This window comes from Corvus brachyrhynchos, unplaced genomic scaffold (genome assembly GCF_000691975.1).
Source record: "Corvus brachyrhynchos isolate BGI_N302 unplaced genomic scaffold, ASM69197v1 scaffold68, whole genome shotgun sequence".
Taxonomy (NCBI): Eukaryota; Metazoa; Chordata; class Aves; order Passeriformes; family Corvidae; genus Corvus; species Corvus brachyrhynchos.
In genome coordinates, this window is record NW_008240039.1 from 2,518,666 (window position 1) to 2,539,700 (window position 21,035).

The 21,035-nt window shown below is 44.6% G+C and overlaps 2 protein-coding genes across 2 annotated transcripts in view; one reads left to right on the top strand and one right to left on the bottom strand.

Moving 5' to 3' along the window:
* The window catches only part of FAAP20 (Fanconi anemia core complex associated protein 20), a 34,933-nt gene extending 34,494 nt beyond the window's left edge, over positions 1 to 439 (bottom strand). The window contains exon 1 of the mRNA XM_017743978.1: positions 134 to 439. Within this exon, the coding sequence (XP_017599467.1) occupies positions 134 to 439 (306 nt within the window). The remainder of the gene's footprint in view (positions 1 to 133) is intronic.
* Positions 7 to 21,035, top strand: part of SKI (SKI proto-oncogene) — a 102,369-nt gene continuing 81,340 nt past the window's right edge. The window contains exon 1 of the mRNA XM_017743979.1: positions 7 to 1,787. Coding sequence (XP_017599468.1) covers positions 876 to 1,787 — 912 coding nt within the window. The 5' untranslated portion in view covers positions 7 to 875. The remainder of the gene's footprint in view (positions 1,788 to 21,035) is intronic.

The window sequence follows — 21,035 nt, forward strand, 5'->3', positions numbered from 1 at the left end:
ACTGAGGCAGACACCAACAAACAGAGGGGGGGAGGCGGAGGGCGGGAGGCTGAGCCCGCCTGCATTAGCTCAGCTCTCAGGCACTCTCAGTCACTGCTGGAAAGAGGAGCTGGGAGGATGTGTGCGCTCTCACCGCGGCTCCCCACGGCACAACGAGAGCACCGGCAGAAATAAGGGAAGGAAGGCGAACCGAGAGCCGAGGAGCCCTCCCAGGCCGAGCAGAGGGACCACGAGGGGCAGCGGAGCCGCTCTTCGCCCGTGCGGAGCCCCCGCGCCGCTTCGGCAGTGCCGGAGATTTGGGCCTTTTCTCCTGCGTTGTTCCTTCCACAGACCGAGCGTTCTGCCTCCTCCTGCTTTTTACTTTCCTCCCCCGCGCCTTCCCTCGGTGGATATGGACAGAAGGGAGATCACTGCAGAGAAGCAGCAGCCGCCAGAACATATTTGAGCCCCGGGTGCTCGGAGCGTGGCACAGACTTTTTGTGTTTCTGTGGGTGGTGTGTGTGTGTGTGAGTGAGTGTGTGTTGGAGGTGTGGGAGGAGGGATTGGTTTGCCTGGGGGTTGGCTGAGGGGGTGAGTGCTCGGATGAAGACCTCTTTTTGCCGTGATTCTGTGCTCCATCGGGGCAGCTTGGAGACTTGGAGGGTTTGAAATTGTAACGCGAACCAAGAGAAAAGAAAGAAGAGAGAGACACGCATACAAAAGGATTTATTTCCTCTCCGTTAGTGGATTGCTGAGTGAAAAGGAGGAAAAACACAAGGGTGGGTTGTTTTATTTTGTTCATATTTTTCCTTAAAAAAATCCCTTAAGTGGATTTGCACCAGGGTGGAAGATAATTGGGGATTTTTGCTGTTTGTTTTGGGAATAGAAACTAAAAAATGGAGACTGTAAGTAGAAGCAGCTTCCAGCCTCATCCAGGACTGCAGAAGACCTTGGAACAGTTTCATCTGAGCTCTATGAGCTCCCTGGGTGGCCCTGCTGCTTTCTCAGCACGATGGGCACAGGAGATGTATAAGAAAGACAATGGCAAAGACCCAGCGGAACCTGTACTGCATCTGCCCCCGATCCAGCCTCCTCCGGTCATGCCTGGTCCCTTCTTCATGCCCTCGGACAGATCCACAGAGAGGTGCGAGACCATCCTGGAAGGGGAAACCATCTCCTGCTTCGTGGTGGGCGGAGAGAAGCGGCTTTGCTTGCCCCAGATCCTGAACTCGGTGCTCAGGGACTTCTCCCTGCAGCAGATTAATTCGGTGTGTGATGAGCTACATATTTACTGCTCCAGATGCACTGCTGACCAGCTGGAAATCCTCAAAGTCATGGGCATCCTGCCCTTCTCCGCTCCTTCCTGCGGGCTCATCACGAAAACTGATGCTGAGAGGCTTTGTAACGCTTTGCTTTATGGTGGCACCTATCCTCCCCACTGCAAGAAGGAATTCTCTAGCACAATTGAGCTGGAGCTCACGGAGAAGAGCTTCAAGGTGTATCATGAGTGCTTTGGGAAGTGTAAGGGACTCCTGGTGCCAGAGCTTTACAGTAACCCCAGCGCAGCCTGCATCCAGTGCTTGGACTGCAGGCTCATGTACCCACCTCACAAATTTGTGGTTCACTCTCACAAATCGCTGGAAAACAGGACTTGCCACTGGGGCTTTGACTCTGCAAACTGGAGATCCTATATCCTCCTCAGCCAGGATTATACTGGGAAAGAGGAGAAAGCTAGACTGGGCCAGCTCTTAGATGAAATGAAAGAAAAATTTGACTATAACAACAAATACAAGAGGAAAGCCCCCCGGGTAAGTGGCGCCTGTAATTTTAAAGGGGGCGGGGGGGATTTCGGTAACATTTATCGATATACCCAAATTGTTGCCAGCTGCTTTTCCTTGGAGTCATTTAGCAATTTTAATCGTGTTCTCCATTCTCCCCGTGTGTGTGTTGCTGTGAAGCAGCAGCGCTTGTGATGGCACATTTATTTCTCTGGTTGTGTTCTGAGCACGGTGTTTGGAGTTTGTTTAAATTACGTATGTGTATTTGTATATTTTACTATACGTGGACCCTGGTCTTTGAAGCCCATCACCCTGCCCCAGACTTTATCTGGAAGTGCGTGAGTTCGGCTCTTAAGGGCTTCTTCACTCAGGGGTCAAGACAAGGGAGAAGCCAGAAAAAAGGAGCAGGTACTGATGGCTCCAGACACAAGTCCGTGCACTCTTCTGGTCGATTGAGTGTCGCCAGGGATGGAGGTGGGGGTTAATGCTCTAAATGGTTGTATGGAAATAAAATGTGCCTGTTAAGAAAAAAATCGTGCCGGTAGTGCAGGTTACTGGTTTTCAGATGAAGAGTGCGGAACGTGAATGGAGAAGTCCCTGCTTTTAGAGTATCCCTGTGGAGCCTAAATTTCCCCAGCAGACAGGCTTTTGTATATTGGATTATGTCTACATCCAGCAAATGACTCTGTCTAGGGCCAGCTGCAGCAGCTCCTTAAGGTATTCCATGCCGTGCTGTGCTGAGCCAGACAGCTAAAGCACATTTTTTTTTTTTAGGTGTCGCTTGTTTTTCTTTCAGTCTGAGCTGCCTTTAGATCCCAGAATCCCTGGTGTGTGGGTGGGAGGCTGCCTTGGCATCTGGCACCGGTCCTGCTCCATGGGCAGCAGTGCCACAAGGCCTTGAGGACTCCCAGACAGCGGGATGTCTGTCTGGCTCCTGGCGATGGTGCAACTGGCTGGGGATGAGCAATTCTGCTTCCTGCTCCTTCCCCCCGGTGCAAGGGGAAAGCAAACTCCTGCCTCCCGAGTTTTCCCCTGCAGGTTTGTTGCTTGGGCTCTGCCTCATTGTCAGAGATTTCCAAACTTTGGGTTTTTATGTCTGGAGTGGAAGGGCAGTACACAAGCCTGGAAAAGAGAAGCGATATTTAAAGCCCACGGTGAAAAATCTCAATTAACTTACCAAATACCTGTTTAAAGGGTCAGCCACGCACTCTGACTAAGGTAGAGCTTTTATTTCTAAAAAATTGCAACAAAAATACCCAACCAAAACCCAGATTTTTTTTTTTAAATATGCTGTGCAAACAGTACAGTAATTCCACAACCAGCCTAGGAGGCCTAGTGAGCCCATCTGACTGGGCTCCACGCTTCTGGATTAGGGAGCAGAGTCTCACTTTTCCAGTTCCAGTTTCTCTCCTGGCCCCCGGCTCAGTCCTTGTCTTCACCCCTCCTTTTCCTCCCCGGAGTGTCAGGACGCTGTGACAAAGCTGGGCTGTAATGAGGCACATTATCCCCGTGGTTGGAGGTGGATGTGTTTTTAATGGCTTGTCTATTCTCCGTCAGTCATGTGCTGAGGTGGAATGGTGGGATAGATCTACATGGATGTGAGAGGAGAATATGGCTCTCAAACTGGAAACATTTTTCATGCTGGGAAAGGAATTTTCTAGGGCATGCTTCGTTTGGGAAGTAAAAGTAAAAAACCTCCACATTCTTGTTGTAGAAAGGTCTTGTGCCCCTGACTTGGTCATTTCCAGAGTTTAATTAAAATGAATGTTAGTAGAGGAGTACTTTCCTTTTCTTGCAAGGCTTTTTCAGTGTTCTCTTCAGCTGCATCATTTATCCAACACCCTAGGCGAGGCTGCAGGACGAGAACAAGAAAAGGTTACTAAACCTTGGCTGTGCCTCAGTTTTTTTGGGGACCCTTTCATAGGTCCTAGTTCAGAATATGAGAAGCACTCTTCCCTCACCCTCCAAAATCTGCCTGGAGCACAGCACTTCTTGCAAGAGTGAGTTAAAGTTATCTAATAGTGAACGCCAAAAATTCTGTGAGGAAATGGTGGCCATCTATTTTTTGGAAAATTTTGCCAGAAATCCATCATGGTGAAATGCTAAGTCTCCTGCATAAATTCATTTGAAAGGTGGCAAGAGGTAAGGTGGGGAAGAATAGAGTGGTGTCTGCTCAGACGATGGGGTAGAGAAAACAGAATGTTTCATCTCATATTAAGTTTCAAGGCTTTTGAGCTGCCTTCAGGATGCTTCTATTGAACCAGTGCAGTCCTGAGGAGACCCTGACAGTGCTGGCAGTGTTTTGTACGCTTATCCTTCCTTTTCCTGAAGTCTTTTTCCATTGGGCTTAGCCAACGGATATCATATGCTAAGGTCATTTGTGTTGTAGCAGTGTGTGTGGATAATTATGGAGAGATTTAATCAGGCTCTAAGATTGGTAGGCTGTGGCCAGGGGCAAGTAACATTGGAGTAAAGTTTAGATGCCTAGTGAGGAAATGACAGGATGGTCCCATTCCATGTGTGTTAAATCCTGTGTGGGTTTTGTGTGTCTGTGGGGCTCTGGCTGTCTCTGGGGATGAAAGGGTGAAGCACATGTGTCTTTGTGGTGGGCTTCCTTTTTGATGTAGATCTCAGCTTTGCTTTGTTCTGTTTCATACAGAGGTGTTCCTGTGCGTGGCGTGCCATAAGCTGCTGTGTCAGATATTGGGTTTTCTGCTTTCAGGAGTGGCCTTATTTTTTTCAGTTTCTCAATTTATTTATTTCTCTCTGTGTGTACACGCATTGCGTTGTGTGGTGTGTTTGCCCTGGGGTTCTGGTAGTATGTTGGTAGCATGGGATGCATATGACCAATTTTATGGCTGTTTAAGCAGCAGTGAGTGTTTTGACCTTTTCATGTGTCTCCATGAGGTTTCTGTGATGAGGTCGGGAGATTTCTGCCAGCACAGCTCTGCCTTTTAAGGGTCTGACTTAAATGGAGGAGCTGGGTTGGCACAAGCCCCTGATGCAGATTCAGCGTAGTGGCAGAACTGCCTTTTTTTCCTCTCTTTTTTCTTGTTTCCCTTTTCCTTTTTTTTCCTTGGCGTGGTTTTAAAGCTTTGCTACAAGGTGTAGCTTTTCCTAGATATTTCATTCCCAGTGCATATTTCTCTGTACATCAAGTATCTGTAGTGCATATCCATCCGTCTGTACCAGGAGATGGATGTGTAGCTGCAGAGGTCTCATCTCTCGGTCAGCGGTGTTGGTTGAACAAGACTCCTGTTGCCTGGTCTTGCAACTTGCAGAAGAATCCTTTGTCTAGACCTGTGTGAAGCCAGCAAAGGGTCTTAACCAAAAGCTGGAGGGAGTTGTGACAGCTGGAGCCCCCCCACTAGAGCAGGGACCATAAAGGCCTCAGTCACTATCCTTTACCCTCTTTTAAAATTTTCGTTTTTATATCCTCCTTGTTCATGCTTGGATGAGTAATTGACTGTCCATAAGGTCTTTCACCTTCCTGCCACTTCCCAATGCTCTTTCTTTTCTTGAGCCCTATAACTTCTCCGTTTTACTTATTTTGTATCCTTCACTGGGTGTTCCACCTTCCCATGCAGGGTTTGTTGTGCTTTGCTTTCTCTCTGCACCAACACGGCTTTTACTTGTGTGGGTGTCCTGTTTCCCTACCTGTCTCATTTCATCCACCATTACTGGCATGCAGCACAACCATTACATTCTGGGGTATTTCTAGAAATTAAAAATGTGAATAACCTGATGGGGTTGCAAAACAGGGTCCTAGATATCCACCATCAGTGCCAAAGCCTTTTTCTTGGGCTCAACCTCTGGTGCCTGGTGCATGTTCTCCTGTGGGACTGATGTGGCTTCAGTGTGTCTGTGGCGCTGCTCTCCTCTCCCGTGTGACAGACAGCTCCCTGCTTGCCTCACATCAGGATGCTCCACTCGCACAGAATTAATTCAGACGCAGCCCTGAAGGCTTTGTTGGTTGCTATTTCCAGAAGAGGAGGGTGGGTTTGACTGTGTCTGTTTCTAACCTTTTTTCTCCAATGCTAAACCGAGCAACATTTCACAGCGCTTTGAGATTCCCCACCTGTGTGCCAGACATCTGTGCCCTGAGCAGGACTGGCTGTGAGCAGGGCGCAGGAGAGCCAGAGCTGTCCTTGCACGCGTGTGAGCACACCCACACACCCAGTGCTGCCGTGTTCCCACGGTTCAAGTCCCAGCAGCACTTCTATGAAGTCGCTGGAAGCCAGAAGCAGCATTCTGGGTACTGACACACAAATGAGCACATGAGGCCTCCCACTTTATTTCACAATGCCTCCCAACCCAGTGCTGCCACAACATGCAGCTCGCTCAGCTGGAGGAAGGTTTAGCCAGGTCAAGTGTGCAGCCGAATCAAAGAACCCAAATTGCTGCGAGTGGAGCGGCGCGGCGCTGGCGCAGCTGGAGGGAGGACGTGGGCTTTTAGGTGCTGCCCAGTGGTTGCTGTGCTGTGCTTTATGGCCACCTGAAAGGCTGCAGGAGTAGGGCTGGAATGTGTGTCTTATCCTAAAGTCCTGCCTCCTGGCAGTAGTAACCTTTATGTGTTAATAGGGTATATCCTATGGTGGGTGTAGCAGAGAGGTTCTGAGTTTATTCCCTGGCAGTGGTGTTCAGACTGCAGGATGGATTTATTCTTGATGCAAACTGACACAAGAAATACTGTTGGAAAATTTTTGCCTGAGAACTGAGGGTTCAGTTGTTTTCCCATAGAATATTGAAGTCCTGTTTTCTACTTGATGTCCAAGAATTGTTTTAGAGATGCTCCAGTAAAAATTTAGAAGTCCCTAAAACAAAAACATTGATGTCTTGGGGCAGTAGCTTGGTTAAGAAGCCTTTTACAGCTTAAAAGTTGGACTTCAAAAGTGACACCAGCCTGAATGAAATCCCATGTACCTGGGGAGATTGTCAGTGTTTAAGCAAACATCAGCAGTTTTTCTCAACCCTGCAAACAGTTTTACAGATGTTGTAGATCGAGAACAAAGCAGCAGGTACGTGCATGTGTGTTGGACAAAGAGTGTGCTGTGAATGATCTAATGGTGTTGAGTCAACCATGGCTCTCTCTTGCTGCAGAAGAGTTCCTAAGTTCCTCAAGTCAGTTCTCTTGAATTAGGGAGGGAATTATATGCAATCTCTGCTTTTGAAAATCGCTGCCTAAAATATTTAAACCTCTGCCTCTCCCTCCATTGTCTGGGCTGTCTCGCTTGCCTCTCCATTTCTGTGGTTTCAGGCTTGGGCGTGTGTTCTGCCCAAACAGTAGTGTGCTTTGAAGATGCGTGTAAACACCGCTTATTTTTTGGATGTGCTGGGAGCCCGACACCTGGTCCCTGGCAGGCTGAGAGCCCAGTTATCGCTGGCTGGGGCTGGCTGACCCAGGAGGGTGTGTTTGCACTTGCTGAGAGGCGCCTTTGGATCGGTGTTGTAAAAGCATCTGGAGGCGTCTGCGCCAAGCTGCTCCAAGCGTGTCCGGGCAGCGCAGCAGCCCTGGGCTGGAGCCTCTCGTTCCTTATCTGCACCCCCAGCACCAGCACTGCCAGAGCAGGGGGGCTCCAGAGCCACAGGCATTGGGTGTCTACAGAGATGCAGTGTCTAGTCTCACTGAAAACTCACCTTAGGTTCATCTGCCGGCAGAGTAATTTCACCGAAGCGAAGGGTTTGAATGTCCCCAGTGCCGTAAGGAGTGGGCTGGCTCTTACTGGGGATCACTGGTGATTGAACTCACATTGCTGACTCAGCTGGCCAGACTGCTTTGCCATCACATGAGGAGCTGTGTCTCCATGTGTGTAGTATTAAGACAGAGGTTTTTTTTCTAAAAAATATTTGGCTTGGTTTGGTTGTTTTGGTTTTATTTTAAAGCACACTTTGGACTTGACACTGTAATTCTTACTTAAGAGGGAACTGTCGTGGAAGAGTTACAGCAAAACCAATAGGAGGATCTTGGAAAAAATAAGACAAAAATGACTTATACTGGATTGTGGAGAATCTACTGATAGAATCCCATCAATTACTAGGCTGATCTATTTTAGCTGAGTGGCCGTAGAGCACTTAATTCAAATTAATCTTCACATACAGGAAGCATTACTTTAAAATGTAGGAATATAGCATGTTTTTGTTTGAAGTCTGTCAATTAAAGCATGTGTGCTAATGACACATTTTATTAGTTAATATCTACTTTGCATATGTTTTGTGTATCTGGGTAATGTGTATTATGAATTAATAAATCAGCACCAGTTTTTTAATGCCATTCCACTCTCTGTCTCTAATACAGGCAGTGTATATTCTTGGAAAATAATTTCAAAGAAGCAGGTTTGCTCTGAAAAGATGTGCTCTGGTTCCTTCCCTCCTCCTTTACACCTTGTGCAGTCTTGTATGCCTTACATTTCATTGTCAGCATAGAGATTCAGACTCAAGTCGTTACTGAAATCACCTGCTCCGTATCTTCTGGAGCACCAGAGGTTAATCCGAAGGTTTGGGGCTTTGGAGCCGGTTCTACAGCTCCCACTGAAGCAATCAGCCCACAGTAATTGGAACCAGTTCACCCACAAACCACAGCAGACTCTGTGTAATAGACTCCTTCCTGTGTGTTGACTGGCAGTAGTGGCAGAGACCAGGGACAGACTCTGAACCAGAATGTCCCAGTGCTGAGGCAGAGTGGCTTCACCAAGTTAATGGCCTTAGCTGGTATTTACAGGACTGTGCTGACTCTGAGACCCTGTAGTTCTGCTACTTGAAGTATTTTCATTTTGCTCATTAATGAGGATTTGGTTTAGTAGACATTTGGTGCTCTGATCCTGGTGGACCTCACTGAATGGGGCAACTGAGAGCTGGCTTCAGACTGAAGGGGTTTTGTCTGTTGGTCACTACATGCAAGATTTGGTTTTAAGGTTGTGGTAGAGATCTACCACAGAGATCTTCTCTTCCTGTATTGTCCTTTTTTGTTTGTTTGTTTTTTTAACAATGAAGAAATATGTCTAAGGTTGGGATAAGGATCAGCCTTTTTTGCTGATGCAAATTCAAGGACCGTAAGCTTGGCCTCAGAGTTAAATCTGACGCAGTTCATGGGATGTGCAGCTTTCCTTGGCGTTGGGGACTCCTGCTGGCTGATAGAGACTGGCCCCTCTGCACTGAGATAACGATTTTACTTTGACTTTTGGTTGGATGAGGTGACGAAAACACTGATACTAATTCCAGCTCTGATCCTGTCAGTGTGTGATGGACAGAGCTCTTCTGGGAGCCAATGGGAATTCCCATGTGTGGAGCTCTTATCATCGCCTCCATCTATGGTTTGGTTGCTATCATGTAAGATTGGGCTTCTCCAAGCAGTGGATGCATATTAACACAGCCTGATAAGCTGCAGAGACATATGTGCTGTGAAATGAGGCAGGTCCTGCCATCCTAACTCAGGCAGTCTTGTTCTAACAGTCCTGTTTAAAGAGTCAGGGAAAATGTACCCGAGGCTGGAGATTCTATGGGTATGTAAAAATTGCAGCATCATTCTGTATGCTGGAGGTAAACAGCAAAGTAGCTAATCAATAACGTAGGCTCTGGCTTTGTTGTTTATTGATTTCTGTACAGTTACCTTTGCACATGCTTTGTAGAAAATGGGACTTTTATGTTTGGTTTTCTGTAGATTTTTTTTCTTTTTTCTTGAAGAAAAAATGGAAGCTGTTTCTGTTTTGGTATGAGAATCAGTGCCACTGGAAGCACAAGGACTGCTCAGGCTTTAAGGATTAAAAGACAGCAGCAATATCAACAAGATAAGGTAGAGCCTGGTGCTTGTCTTTTCCTGGGGAAGACTTCAGTGATGGATTTGGGGGCCGTGGTACCCTGTGCTTTGTTCTTCGCCCGCTGTTCACTCAGTGGTATCGTTTTATAGAATAAGGTCATTGACTTGGATTGCTTCTTGGTTTCTCAACTCTTTTCACCAGCCAGTTTGTGTAATGTCTGTCTGAAACATTGAGTAAGGGCATTGAAATAGCAGACAGGATATCAAGTGTTCGGAAGTCTGGGTTAAGTATAACAGACAGTTCTGGCTGGTGAAAGGGGAGCAGCCCCTGGAGCTCTCTCACAGCTCAGTCTCTGTGGAAACAGCAGACTCGGGGCTCTGCATCCCTGTTCCAGCTCTTCCCCTCTGTTCCCTCCACACCCATATAATTAATCGTGTGTGGGTGCACCTCTTTTCTAGATATGTCTTCCTTGTTTCTTAGTGGCACAGAATTGTATGTAATAATGTCTCTTTCTAAGGATTACATAAGTTGAAGATGATTTCTCCACTGGGAGAATTATGCAAGTTTAAACTGAAATGTATTTAGAAAGCTTTTATGTGTGTGTTTTCTGACTTGCAATGCAGAGGGTGATTTATTTGCATCCTTAATTGAACAACATCTGTTGGGGTTGGAAGAAAAACCATTTCATATCTTTTCACTGTCATATCCTGCATTTTTATTAAGTCCTCTACCCCCTCCACTTCCCACATTACCTCTGTTACAGGTGGTGATTTTTGTCCAGGTAGATCAGCCAGGCACTCATGTGGGACATCCTTCTGGGCTCTGCAGCACTGTTGATGCATATCTGCTGTAGTGTTTTCTTTCAGTTGTTGGATTTCAGGGAATCATGCAATCATTGAGGCTGGAAAAGACCTCTGGGGTCCTGGAGTCCAGCCACTGATCGCCACCTTGTCTAGAGACACTTGAGTGCTGTGTAAGAAGTCGTTGCCTTTACTACCATTAAAAAGTCTGAAATGCCTCTGTAATGCTGCTCTTGGTATTCTTTGACCATTTATTAAGGAAGTTCCTGCTGCCCTTGAGCAAAATCAAAGTTTGTGTCCCAGGAGAAGAAAGCACTGCAGTCAAGAGTGTTTATTGAACTTGAAGAGGGTGAAACAACTTCTTGTTTCAGTGTGAATTTCTGTGGGAGGCTCTTTGTGTGACTGAGTCCTGGCACCTGTACCCATTCCAGAGGGTGCACAGGTCTGGAGAGCTGTTCCTGCAGTTCCACTGGCATTGGGAGAGTCATTCTCTTTCCATCCCTGTGGAATGCTGGAGTGCTGCACTCATGGTGCTGGGAGCTGCTGTTTCCAGGATCGAGCTCACAAAATTAATTCTGCTGAGTAGTAAAAAACACAGGTTGCACAGGCATCCTGCTGCTTACTGAGACAGAGGTTGCAGTAGTACCAGTTAGAAGCAGTGAATTACTTTCAATAATTAAAAAACTAACTATTAAATTTTTCTAGGTTCGATATTTTTTCACCCTACAAATTCCTCAAGATTGTTCAGGTTTACCTATTCATAGTAGTAAAATAAGTTTTATAGCTTTTATAAAGAGTAATGGACTAAAAAAGGCAGAAAATGCACAATATTAAGGCTAAAGTATGGTTTGATTTTGGTAACCTTCATTGATGTAGTGGATTTCAGACTTACACTTCTGTTATTGTGAATTATATGTCAAACAGGCTTTTCTGAAGCACCATCATTCCACAGTTGGAAAACTTATCTGAGTTGAAAGGATAACAGTCATCCAAAAAAAAAAAAATTGCCATTCTTAACTCCCCACTGGCAGTTCCAGTTTATTCAGTGAATTATCTCACCCATGCTGGTATAATTTAGAAATATTCCTTTGAAATAACTGTGTTTAGAGTGGTGCAGAGCTGCTGGGAGAAGTAAATCAGCCTCAGAGGAGCACAGACTGCAGCATCAGGTCCATCATTGATATTTCTTTGTTCCCATTCAGTCACTAATAAGAAACAGGGCATGCAATGAGTCCTTGCACTAATATAGCCAAAGATTTACTTTCATTTGGCTTTTTGCCCTTTTCTTACCACAACAGTGGAGTTTTTTGTAAAACCAGGGGAGCCAAATAACCTTTGGGCCATATTTAGTGACAGACAGGGATAAAAGTGGAGTAAAGTGCTCTCTTTTCCTATCAGTGAGTATGCAGAACTACTGCTCAAAGGTCTTGGCCCTCACAGCCTGCAAATTAGATACTCCTTTTCTAAAACCTTAATTTCTAAAAACATTTCTGTGACAATCTTTTTTTATAATGGATTCATTGATCTTTCTTTTGCCCTGCTGATTCTAGAGCAAAGGTATTGTATTGAAGACTACTGAGTTCTGAAGGAAAAAATTAAATTATATTTTTATTATTATATGGTTTTATACTTTTATTATATAAAATTGTGAATACAAAATAAAAGTAAATCAGTAATTTTGAGGGGAAAAAGGAGTAGGAGTTGGCAGTGCCTTAACTACTCTTTGCTTGTATTTGTTGTATGACTTTCTTGATTATTTGTAGCATTAACTTACTCATGTGTCTTTTAAGTAAATTTGGTCTTTTTGCAGTTTTTTGGCAATTAACCTAGCTGTGATGAGGCTTGAAAGAATATCATCTGCACACCTGTTTAATGTTAAAGATGAGGCATTCAGTGCTTTGTGGCTTTAGCTTGAAATTCAAGTTGCTTTGAGTCATCCCTTTAGTCTTTTGTTTGGGTGGAAAAAAGGAGTGGCAGCAAAGGGCCTGCAGCTAAGAAATGAAAGAGTTGAATTAGGTTTTAGAAATGTTAGTCTTGGCATTTGGGCCATTTGCATTTGTAGAGATCGTCACGCTTCGCTTTAGCTGGGGTTGAGCAGTTCGGAGCTGGGGATGGAGAATGTTCCACGTCTCTGTCCCAGTCACTCCGCAGAGGTACTGGGACAGTGGGGAGGAGCTGGAGTGGGAGCTGTGGGCTCACTTTCCACCACATTCCTTCATGGGGATTATTGCCTCACCTGTATTTCCATGCTGTGGTGCACAACTGACTCGTTTTTTTCCTGACAGCAGCTTCTAATTCTGTGACCCAGAGGACTCTCCACTCTCTAAATCGCAAACTGAGTCCATGGGACACAAACTGCTACCAAAGAATCGCAGTGTTCTCTTTGTTTCCCTTGTTTTGGGTTGTTTTGTGAAGCTTCATGAGTTCCTGCAGCTCCAGGAGAAGCGACAGTGGCACAAGCAGAGGGGACAGCGTGTGGGGAGGTTCCCAGCAGGAACATCTTCCCTGGAATCATGGCTGAGAATTGTGTGAGCAGCCCAAGCTTGTGTGACATCACTGCACTGCTTAGTCCTGCACTTCCATTGGTGTACCCATGGTGAGCTTTAACTCCTGCCGTTAGAGAAAAGAGAGAATATTCTAAATGTCCCTGTGCTCCACACCTTGAGGGTCTTTACCCAGTTCTCTTGGCCTGGGATGCAGCCAGGATAATCCATGTGGCATCAGTGCTGTCAGGGAAACCCTGCCAGGGTTCGATGCAGGGAAAGGGAAGAAGTTGGAGCTTCCCTGCCCCAGACCCTGCCATGGAACCTGGACTGCCTCGCTCCAGCCTCTGTGGTTTGACTCCAGTGAGGTCACTGGACTTGGTCCAAATGTATTAAAATGTATCTCAAAGTGGAAATCACTCCCAAATGTGGCCAGGTTTTCCTCACTGGCAATAATCTGAGGGTCACATTCTGCTGAGATGTTACAAGTGAAAATTTTAGTAATTGATGGGATTTCAGTGGAGGTTTTCCTTTCAGAGTCTATTTCAACATTTGAATTCTGCTCTTACAAATTTACATGCAAATTTATAATTTAGGTTTCTAAAAATTTTATCAAATTTGTCCTTGTTAGCTGGACTAATTTATTGGTGCAGTTTTCTCGTATTATAACTTGATTTGATTTCAGTGGAGTCACACAAAACTCCATATATTCCTTTGTTTCTAAGAGGGATGCTCATTCATATGCTTGTAAAGGAGCAGCTGGATCCCATCTTAGCAGATGTGAAACCCTTACATTGAAATTGCTGTACTTCTTGTATGTGGGTTTTGTCCTTGAAAAAATCTCTTATTAATTAGATCCCCCTCACTTTTGAACTTTTTTGCTCCCTCAGCCAAAATCTTAATTCCCTGTGACATCAGAATTAACTGCTGTAGACAATTATGATGTCACAAAGTCTCAGGGAAGAGAAATATGGAGACACACAGATCCTGCTCAAACCAATTTCTTAACTAAGAAAAGGTTGCTTGGGTTTTGTTTTCATTTTAAAACCAAAACCAGTTTTTGCCTCAGATTATCATGTCAAAGTAACAGTTGAGTTGGTCCAAATTCACCCTCAGCCGTCGTGTAAAGGCTTCTCCAATCTGTGATTCCTCCTTGGGCAGGGGAGAGCTGCAGCTTTGGGCGGTGTCACCGTAGGGCCAAAAGTGAATTGCAGCCCTGGAAAATTTGGTAAAGACCAGCAGGGCAGAGCCATGTCCCGAAGGAGAAGTCTGCAGAAGTAAATTCGTAATTACCAGCTCCGTTGCTCCTCTTCCTGCTGGTTTGGACACACTTGGTAGCGCTTCTTTTCCTTCTTTTTTTTGGAGGGGGTGTGTGGTGGTGTTTTTGTTGTTAGGTTTGTTGGTTTGGGTTTTTTTCTCCAAGCTCCTTCTCTAGGCTCTGTGCCCGAGTGCATCTCGGGATTTCCCTTTTGCTGAATGAGCTGCTTGTTTGAGAGGGAGGAAGTAAGGTCCCTTCTGGATTAGGAGGGAATGGGGGTGGAGGGTGGGGAAATGTCCTGTTTCATATGCAAAGCACACTGAACTGAAAAAACCCCACATGAAAACCTTTTAACAAAACCATCCATGTCACAGACTGGCAGAGCAGCTGCTGGCTTTGTTAGGGAGAATATTAATGTTTCAAAGACTTACAGAACCTTTTAAAATGAGATAAAGAATTGATTTTATTTTTTTTTTTAAGATACAAGATGAGGTAAAAAAATATCTCCTTATCAATATATCTGTGAATGGAATGTGCAAATCAACTGATGTGACACCAACTTCTACACCAAAGTGGTGAGATGTTGTTAGGATCTACACTCTTCTTTTGGAGACTGGAATGCCAGAATGGCCCTGATTCTCCAGGTGCTCATGTGTACATTGGTGTAAGAACTCTCACTTGAAAAGCAGATTATTGAGAGGAACTCCTAGAACCGGTTTTTACCATGTGGAGAGATTGTGTTCCTGACTCTGAGTCTTTACCCACTTTAAAAAAACCTCATCTGGCCTCCTTGGAGCAGAGCTTCTGCCAGGCTGGATTCATCCTGCACACCTTGGGTCATTTGGGGTGGGAATGGCAGATAGTTGTGCATTTTCCTTGACTGTAGTTGATCTTAAGAGTCAAAGTGTTTCTTTGCTGCTACAGGTCTGGAGGCTTGCTCAAACCTTCCTTAAATGCACACTAAGTTTAGTGGTAGAGAGGGACAGACACTGATACTTTTTATCCTATGGTTATTGAAATGAAGGTTATGGGAGTTTTCCAAGTAGAAATGGATTCTCTTGGTTGTAAACCCATTTTTTAGAGTAACTGGGAGCTGTATGGATGAGCAGTAAGTGATCATGGGTTAAATAGTAGGGAAATAGAACAGATATAAAACATTTGCTGTAGTTCTGAATATTACTATTGGGTAGTAACTGATTGCAGAGAGTTCTGTTCTAATGTTCCTCACAAAACCATGTTGAAAATCTCTGCTGAAAATTTCTATTTCATTCAGAAACTGGGCATTGTTTTTGTCTTATAACTTAGTTTATGTTACTGAGCTGCCTTCCTGTACAAGGAAGTGCTTGTGTAATGCCCAAGCCATTCCCATTCCTCACTGAATGATATGCAAATCTAGTCAATTAAGCAGGGGGGATTTAATTAGCAGTTTAAGTTCATGTGTGAAGTGTCTTGCCTTAATTACTTAACAGTTTTGTTGCAAATTTGCTAAGGTTTTTTTTTTTTCCCACAGAACTATCAAAACTGTGATTATATTTATTTATTTATTTAATTTTTTTGGTAACATTTTCCAATCCTGAGCATTGTCCAGTGCCTCTAACCTCTGTGTGCGTGTGTCCCCCTCTTTCTGCAGCTCTTTTCAAAACTGGAGGGACAAAGCAGAGCTATGGTTATTGTCTCAGAGCAGAACAACACATAGAGGAAAGGAAAGAAGGAACTTTGGAGTGAAAAGCCATTTATTTGTTGTTTTTTTGCAGCTAGGTGACACCATTATAGTATCAGTAGCAGCCTGAAGGAGCCCTCAGGACCATGTCGGGGGTGGATGCTGTGGCTTTCTGGCCCAAGGGTTTGATTGAAGCCTGATCCAGGCTGTGGGATGGAGCCATCCTGAACTCTGATCCCTTGAAGAGCCTTTCTTGATGGACTGAAGGTGTCCATCTGTTTGTCTCTCATGGCAATGTGCCAGTTGTGATCCTTTTCCTGCTCCCTGGCTCCAGTTTTGGATCTGTGATGTGCATGCATGGAGGAGAGGCTGGTGAGGAACAAGAACATTTTCACATCCAAGGGCACTGCACCAGATTTACAGGTGTGATCCAGTGATTTTTTTAAAGGGTCTGTTCTTTAGGATTGACATAACTTTTTGATTTCCCTTCACTACCTTGTGGAATTTTGTCTTCCACAAAGCACGAACTGCCTTTAACTTCTCTGGGTAGTTGATGCTGTAGTGGTGACATCCTGGGTTTAGAACTTTCAGACTTGAAAATGGGGTTTCTGCTACACGGGAGTTTGAGACACATGGGTAGGAAAGTACTGCATTAGTTCTAGTGACTAATTCTCACATCTGGGCATCTTGTAGAGAACAGATTTTAAATAATTCAATGCACAGATTGAATTGTCTGCAGTAGGAGCGTTGTTAGAATCACTTCAGTCAGCAGACTTCCAGTCTGGGCAAAAGGCTGGGGTGCTCATGTTACCTTCAGGTCCTTGGGTTAAAGGATCCTGTTTAAAGATTTACTGTAGCACCCTGTGATGGGAAATTCACCCTTTTAATAATTCTCTTTATGAAGACAGGACTCCTCATTTCATGTAACTGCTCTTTATAAATTGCTTTTGTGAAACAAAGTGATCAAAAAAAAGAATAAAACCACTACACTTCTTCCAGGCAGAGACTGAAATCCTGAGTTATCTCCACCACCCAACCCCCAATATTAGTGGAAATGCCAAAGAATACTGTAATACAAAGCACTTCTCCCTCTCCATGGCACGCAGCACATTTCATATCAGCCTGTTGAGGTCTTACTTCCTAAGTGCGATGTAAGGGGCTCAAGAAAGCAAAAGTTACCAAAGAGCATGGAGTGACCTGACCTGTTTGGTTTCCAGAGGTGTAAACGATGTGATTCAGAGTTTTCATTTTGCTTTTAAATTTCATACCACTTCTAAAAATAGAATAATAAAAAATACCCACTTTTAATTGGATGTGTTCATTCCTTCATTTTTTTCTTGTGCTTTCCCAAGCTACGTTCTGGAGGCATTTTCTGCAAATTTATTATTATTACTAATCTTATTAAGATCCTACATTGGTACCAGGATATTTTTAAAGAGAATTTCTTTCCAGTTCAGCCAGGGCAACCCCTTTTGTTGAACCTTCTTTTGGATAGTGTTCCCATGTGCTGCAAAGGCGCTGACACATGACCTCGTTACACATAGAAAATCCTAAATGTCCTGCCCCTTGCCAAACCTATCACAAAACTACCCATCACCCCCTTTTCAGGATCCCAGATGGTAAATAGCAGCAGGAGGTGAAAGGGGAGCTTTGTCTCCATTCTGAGGCCTGTTTTAAGTATTCTGTGTCTGTCTGTATCCCTCTGCTTTTCCCACTCTGCCCATAAATTAGCAAGCCAGCTTTTCTGACGAGGGAAGACAAAATGTCCATAAGCTGCAGTAACATCACCTACTCAACAGAATGTTTTTGAACAGTTCCATTTATTTGCTTGTCATCTCTCTTCGTTTTGCTAGAACCTCTGCCTGCCCTGCCCACTGCAGCACTGAGGGAAAGGCGGCTTTCCCCAAATACCAGGCTGCAGTTTATAATCTCTGTGCCACATTGGAGTTTACCTACAAACGAAAAACCCGAACCCAAAAAAGAAAAACCCTACAACGATCTGCCTGTCTGGTTCCAGTGTTTTTATAAAGCCAAAGTGACAGGAGGAGCAGCAGTTCCTGCTGGATGGGGAGTGCTGGGAGCAGCTGGGAGCTGAGTTAGGAGGGGATTTCTCAGGCAGGCAGTGAGGGGAGCAGGGATATGGGCAGGGGATTCAGCAGCAAATCTGGGACCGTTTTGAGGAGCTGTGGGGATGCACCAAGCAGGATATTGTCTCTGCACACTTCCCATGGAGTTCCCCTTGCTGGCAACAATTTCCTGTCGCTTAGTGCAGGAAAGATGTTGTTGACTTTTGTGCAGGGGGGAATTGTGTGGTGTGAGCTGTGCTGCCCTCTGGACCAGCCCTGGCAGGGTCTGTATGGAGGCAATAGCTGGGTACTCGCTGTGGGTTTGTGCTGGCAGGGGTGAAGGACGTGTGGAATTCACACATGAGCATCTCTAAAAGCCAGATGTCAAACTGACCTAAACATGCAAGAATAGGAGACTTGGTGGTTTCTGTGCCCTGCTCTGTGCAGGTTTCACACAGTGGCTCCAGTAGCACTGATTTGTGCTGCCCGAGTACATATCCTTGTTTGTTGGCACAGGTTGTTTGTTTTTCCTTAATTAAGATACTGCATTCTCCTTATTCTCCCTTATAATTCCCCAGCCATCCTGCATTCATCCTGAACCTGGAATCTGGCAGCTTTGTCAGTCTGGTACTAGTCTTTCCTCTGACCTGGGCTGTAGCTGAAGTAATGACTTTCCAGTTTCAGCTGACTGGAAATCAGAGACTGGTGAACTGAAATACTGAAGGCTTAATGAATTCCCTGGATTCCCTGGTGGTTTTTTGGTACATCTTTATTTTAAACTGTTGAATATTAATAAGGAAAGGGGAGTGGGAGTGCAAGGCCTGTTTACTGTCTAGTACTTGAAAGGGATATTCTTTTTTATTTGTTTGTTTCATTTTATGTTACAAATATTGTTGTAGAAATCCTGTATGTTTGCCAAGTTCCTACCTAGCCTTTGGATGCCAAGTTGTTGTCAGCTGGGAAGCTGCTAGGAGGGATTTAAAGCAATATTACCTCTTTTGCAAATGTGGCTCTCAAACCAAGAGTGAGTCCACCTTTGACCATTTTTTAATGAGCTTTCATTTGTAAGTTATGAGGAGAACGATGAAGAAGAGAGAGAAGAGCTCATGTGTCATTTGCTCCTTTTTTCTGGGTGAGATTACTCTGCTTTTCACATTGTAAATTAATTAGCAAAGGTTTTTTCCTCCTCTGAGATCTTCTGTGTTTCTCCTGACCTGTAATTCTATGTATAGTCATCAAGTAAACTCGATCTGATGGGCTCAGTTCTGACATGTTGTGTTTTGACAGCACATTTTGTTCATACTGACTCAATACTTTTGAAGCTGTAGTTGCTTGGTCACTTTAATTTGACATATACTTAGTTGCTGCCAAAACTCCTTTTGGCTTCTGCCCTAACACCAGCCTACTGTTCCTGTCACCTTCTTTGACTGTCACTGGTGCTTTTATGGCTGCACAATGTGCAACAACTCACCAGGGAATCAATCTGCCTGAAAATTAGTTGTTATATAAGGGAGAGTCACAAAAATTAACTGAACAAATGTGCTGTTGAGTGCCCAGCAAAAGCACTTTGGGGTCGGCTGGTTTGTTTGCTGGGGTTGTGTGTTACTGTTTGAGATTGCCAAAGGTGTTAGAGTTTCACTTAAAAGTAGGGTGTGTTCATGTTGATGGTTTATCCTTTATCCTAAACCCAAAACCCATAAATAACAGCCCAACAATGGTGGGTGTGTGGGTTAGAATCAAATAGTACTTCTCTAAGTACATCTGTAATTTGTTAAACTTTTGTGTAGTAGATATGGCTGCTAAAGCTTAGGTCAATGTCTTAAACACCTTATTACGCTGTTGCTCTAAACCAGGAGCTTCTGGGAATGCATTTTTCAATTTTTTAGAAAGGCTTTTGATGGATGAAGCTGTAAAATGAATAGAAATAGTGTCTCCCTCTTCCTTTTTCCTCCTACTCAACGCTCACACACAGTCAGCCCTGGGGTCTTTTCTTTCTGTGTGGTTGGCAGAACAGAGGAAAAGAGAGAGAGCAGGAGACTGTCTGGGCCCCTGGTGCTGTCAGGAGAAGAATAGCCGTGCTGTTACCGCTAAATCCAAAGGGACAGCCTGGGAGATGTGTGCTGCAGCAGCCAGCGGGCTGAATTAGTGCCATTTAGGCACTGCTAAGAGGCTAATTGAGTCACTGGTACTTGCTGATTAAACCAGCAAATCCAATAATGTATGGATGTGCATGTTTGGGTTTGGTTCTGTGCTCCCTAGAAAATAAGCACGCTGGGTTTTCTGTAACCCCTTCCACTTTGGTCAGGTTACTCAGTAGCTTAAGGAATATCAAAATGTCAAAATGAATGTTTTGGGAAGAGCTGCCTGTATTTCTGTATTCGATTCTCCTCCTCCTTTTTGCAGTAGGATTGGATGAGAAAATATTTAAGCAGTTCCATTGCCAATGGCTGAACTCCACCAGTTTTAAAAACACTGCCTTAAGTGAGCCCTTGGTTTAATGTGGGATAATCTGAACTGGGAGGTGACAGAAGGTAAAGAACTGAAGCCATCTCTGGTGGGTGATACATCTGTGCCACGTGGGGATGACAAAGCCTGTGTTGGAATTTTGGTTGGCAGCTATCTCCAGCCACCCCACCTTCTCAGAGGTGTGTTAGTAATGCACAGGTGGTGCTGGCACTGTGTAATAATGAGGATTAGAATGTGGGTAAAGAGAATTCCTGTTTTCCGTGGGTTATAAGGGGAGTTCATTGAGAGTCTGTAAAGCTGACCTAAACTTTAATACACGCTTGCCGTGTATTTTCTACTCCATTGTCACTCCTGAAATGTGCCCACAGGCAGGCCCTGCTTCACTTTTGTTTGTAGTGGTTGTTACAATGATTGTGGCTTGATTGACTTCAGCAGAATTATTCCTAATTTGCAGCACTCTGACTGGAGAGCAGAATTAGATTCTTGTGTTTTTCTTTGAAGTATGCAGAGCTCTCAGGGAGGCTGTTGTGCTGAGGGCATATTGCTTTCAGTGATTCTTTTTAATTTCGTTTTTAACATTTAAGAAGAATAAGACGCCTCTCAATCTAAAGCAGAAGGACTTGTATGAAAAAATAGTGAGACTCAGAGGCGAATGGTGGGTTCAGAACCTTGTGAGTCACTGCGGGGAGATTGACAGTTTGGGAACATGAACGCGGAGGAGTGAGGATGGGATGCTCAGGGGCTGATGAGATAAGGGAGTCTATGGAGTGGTAGCACAGGGGTCAGCAGCA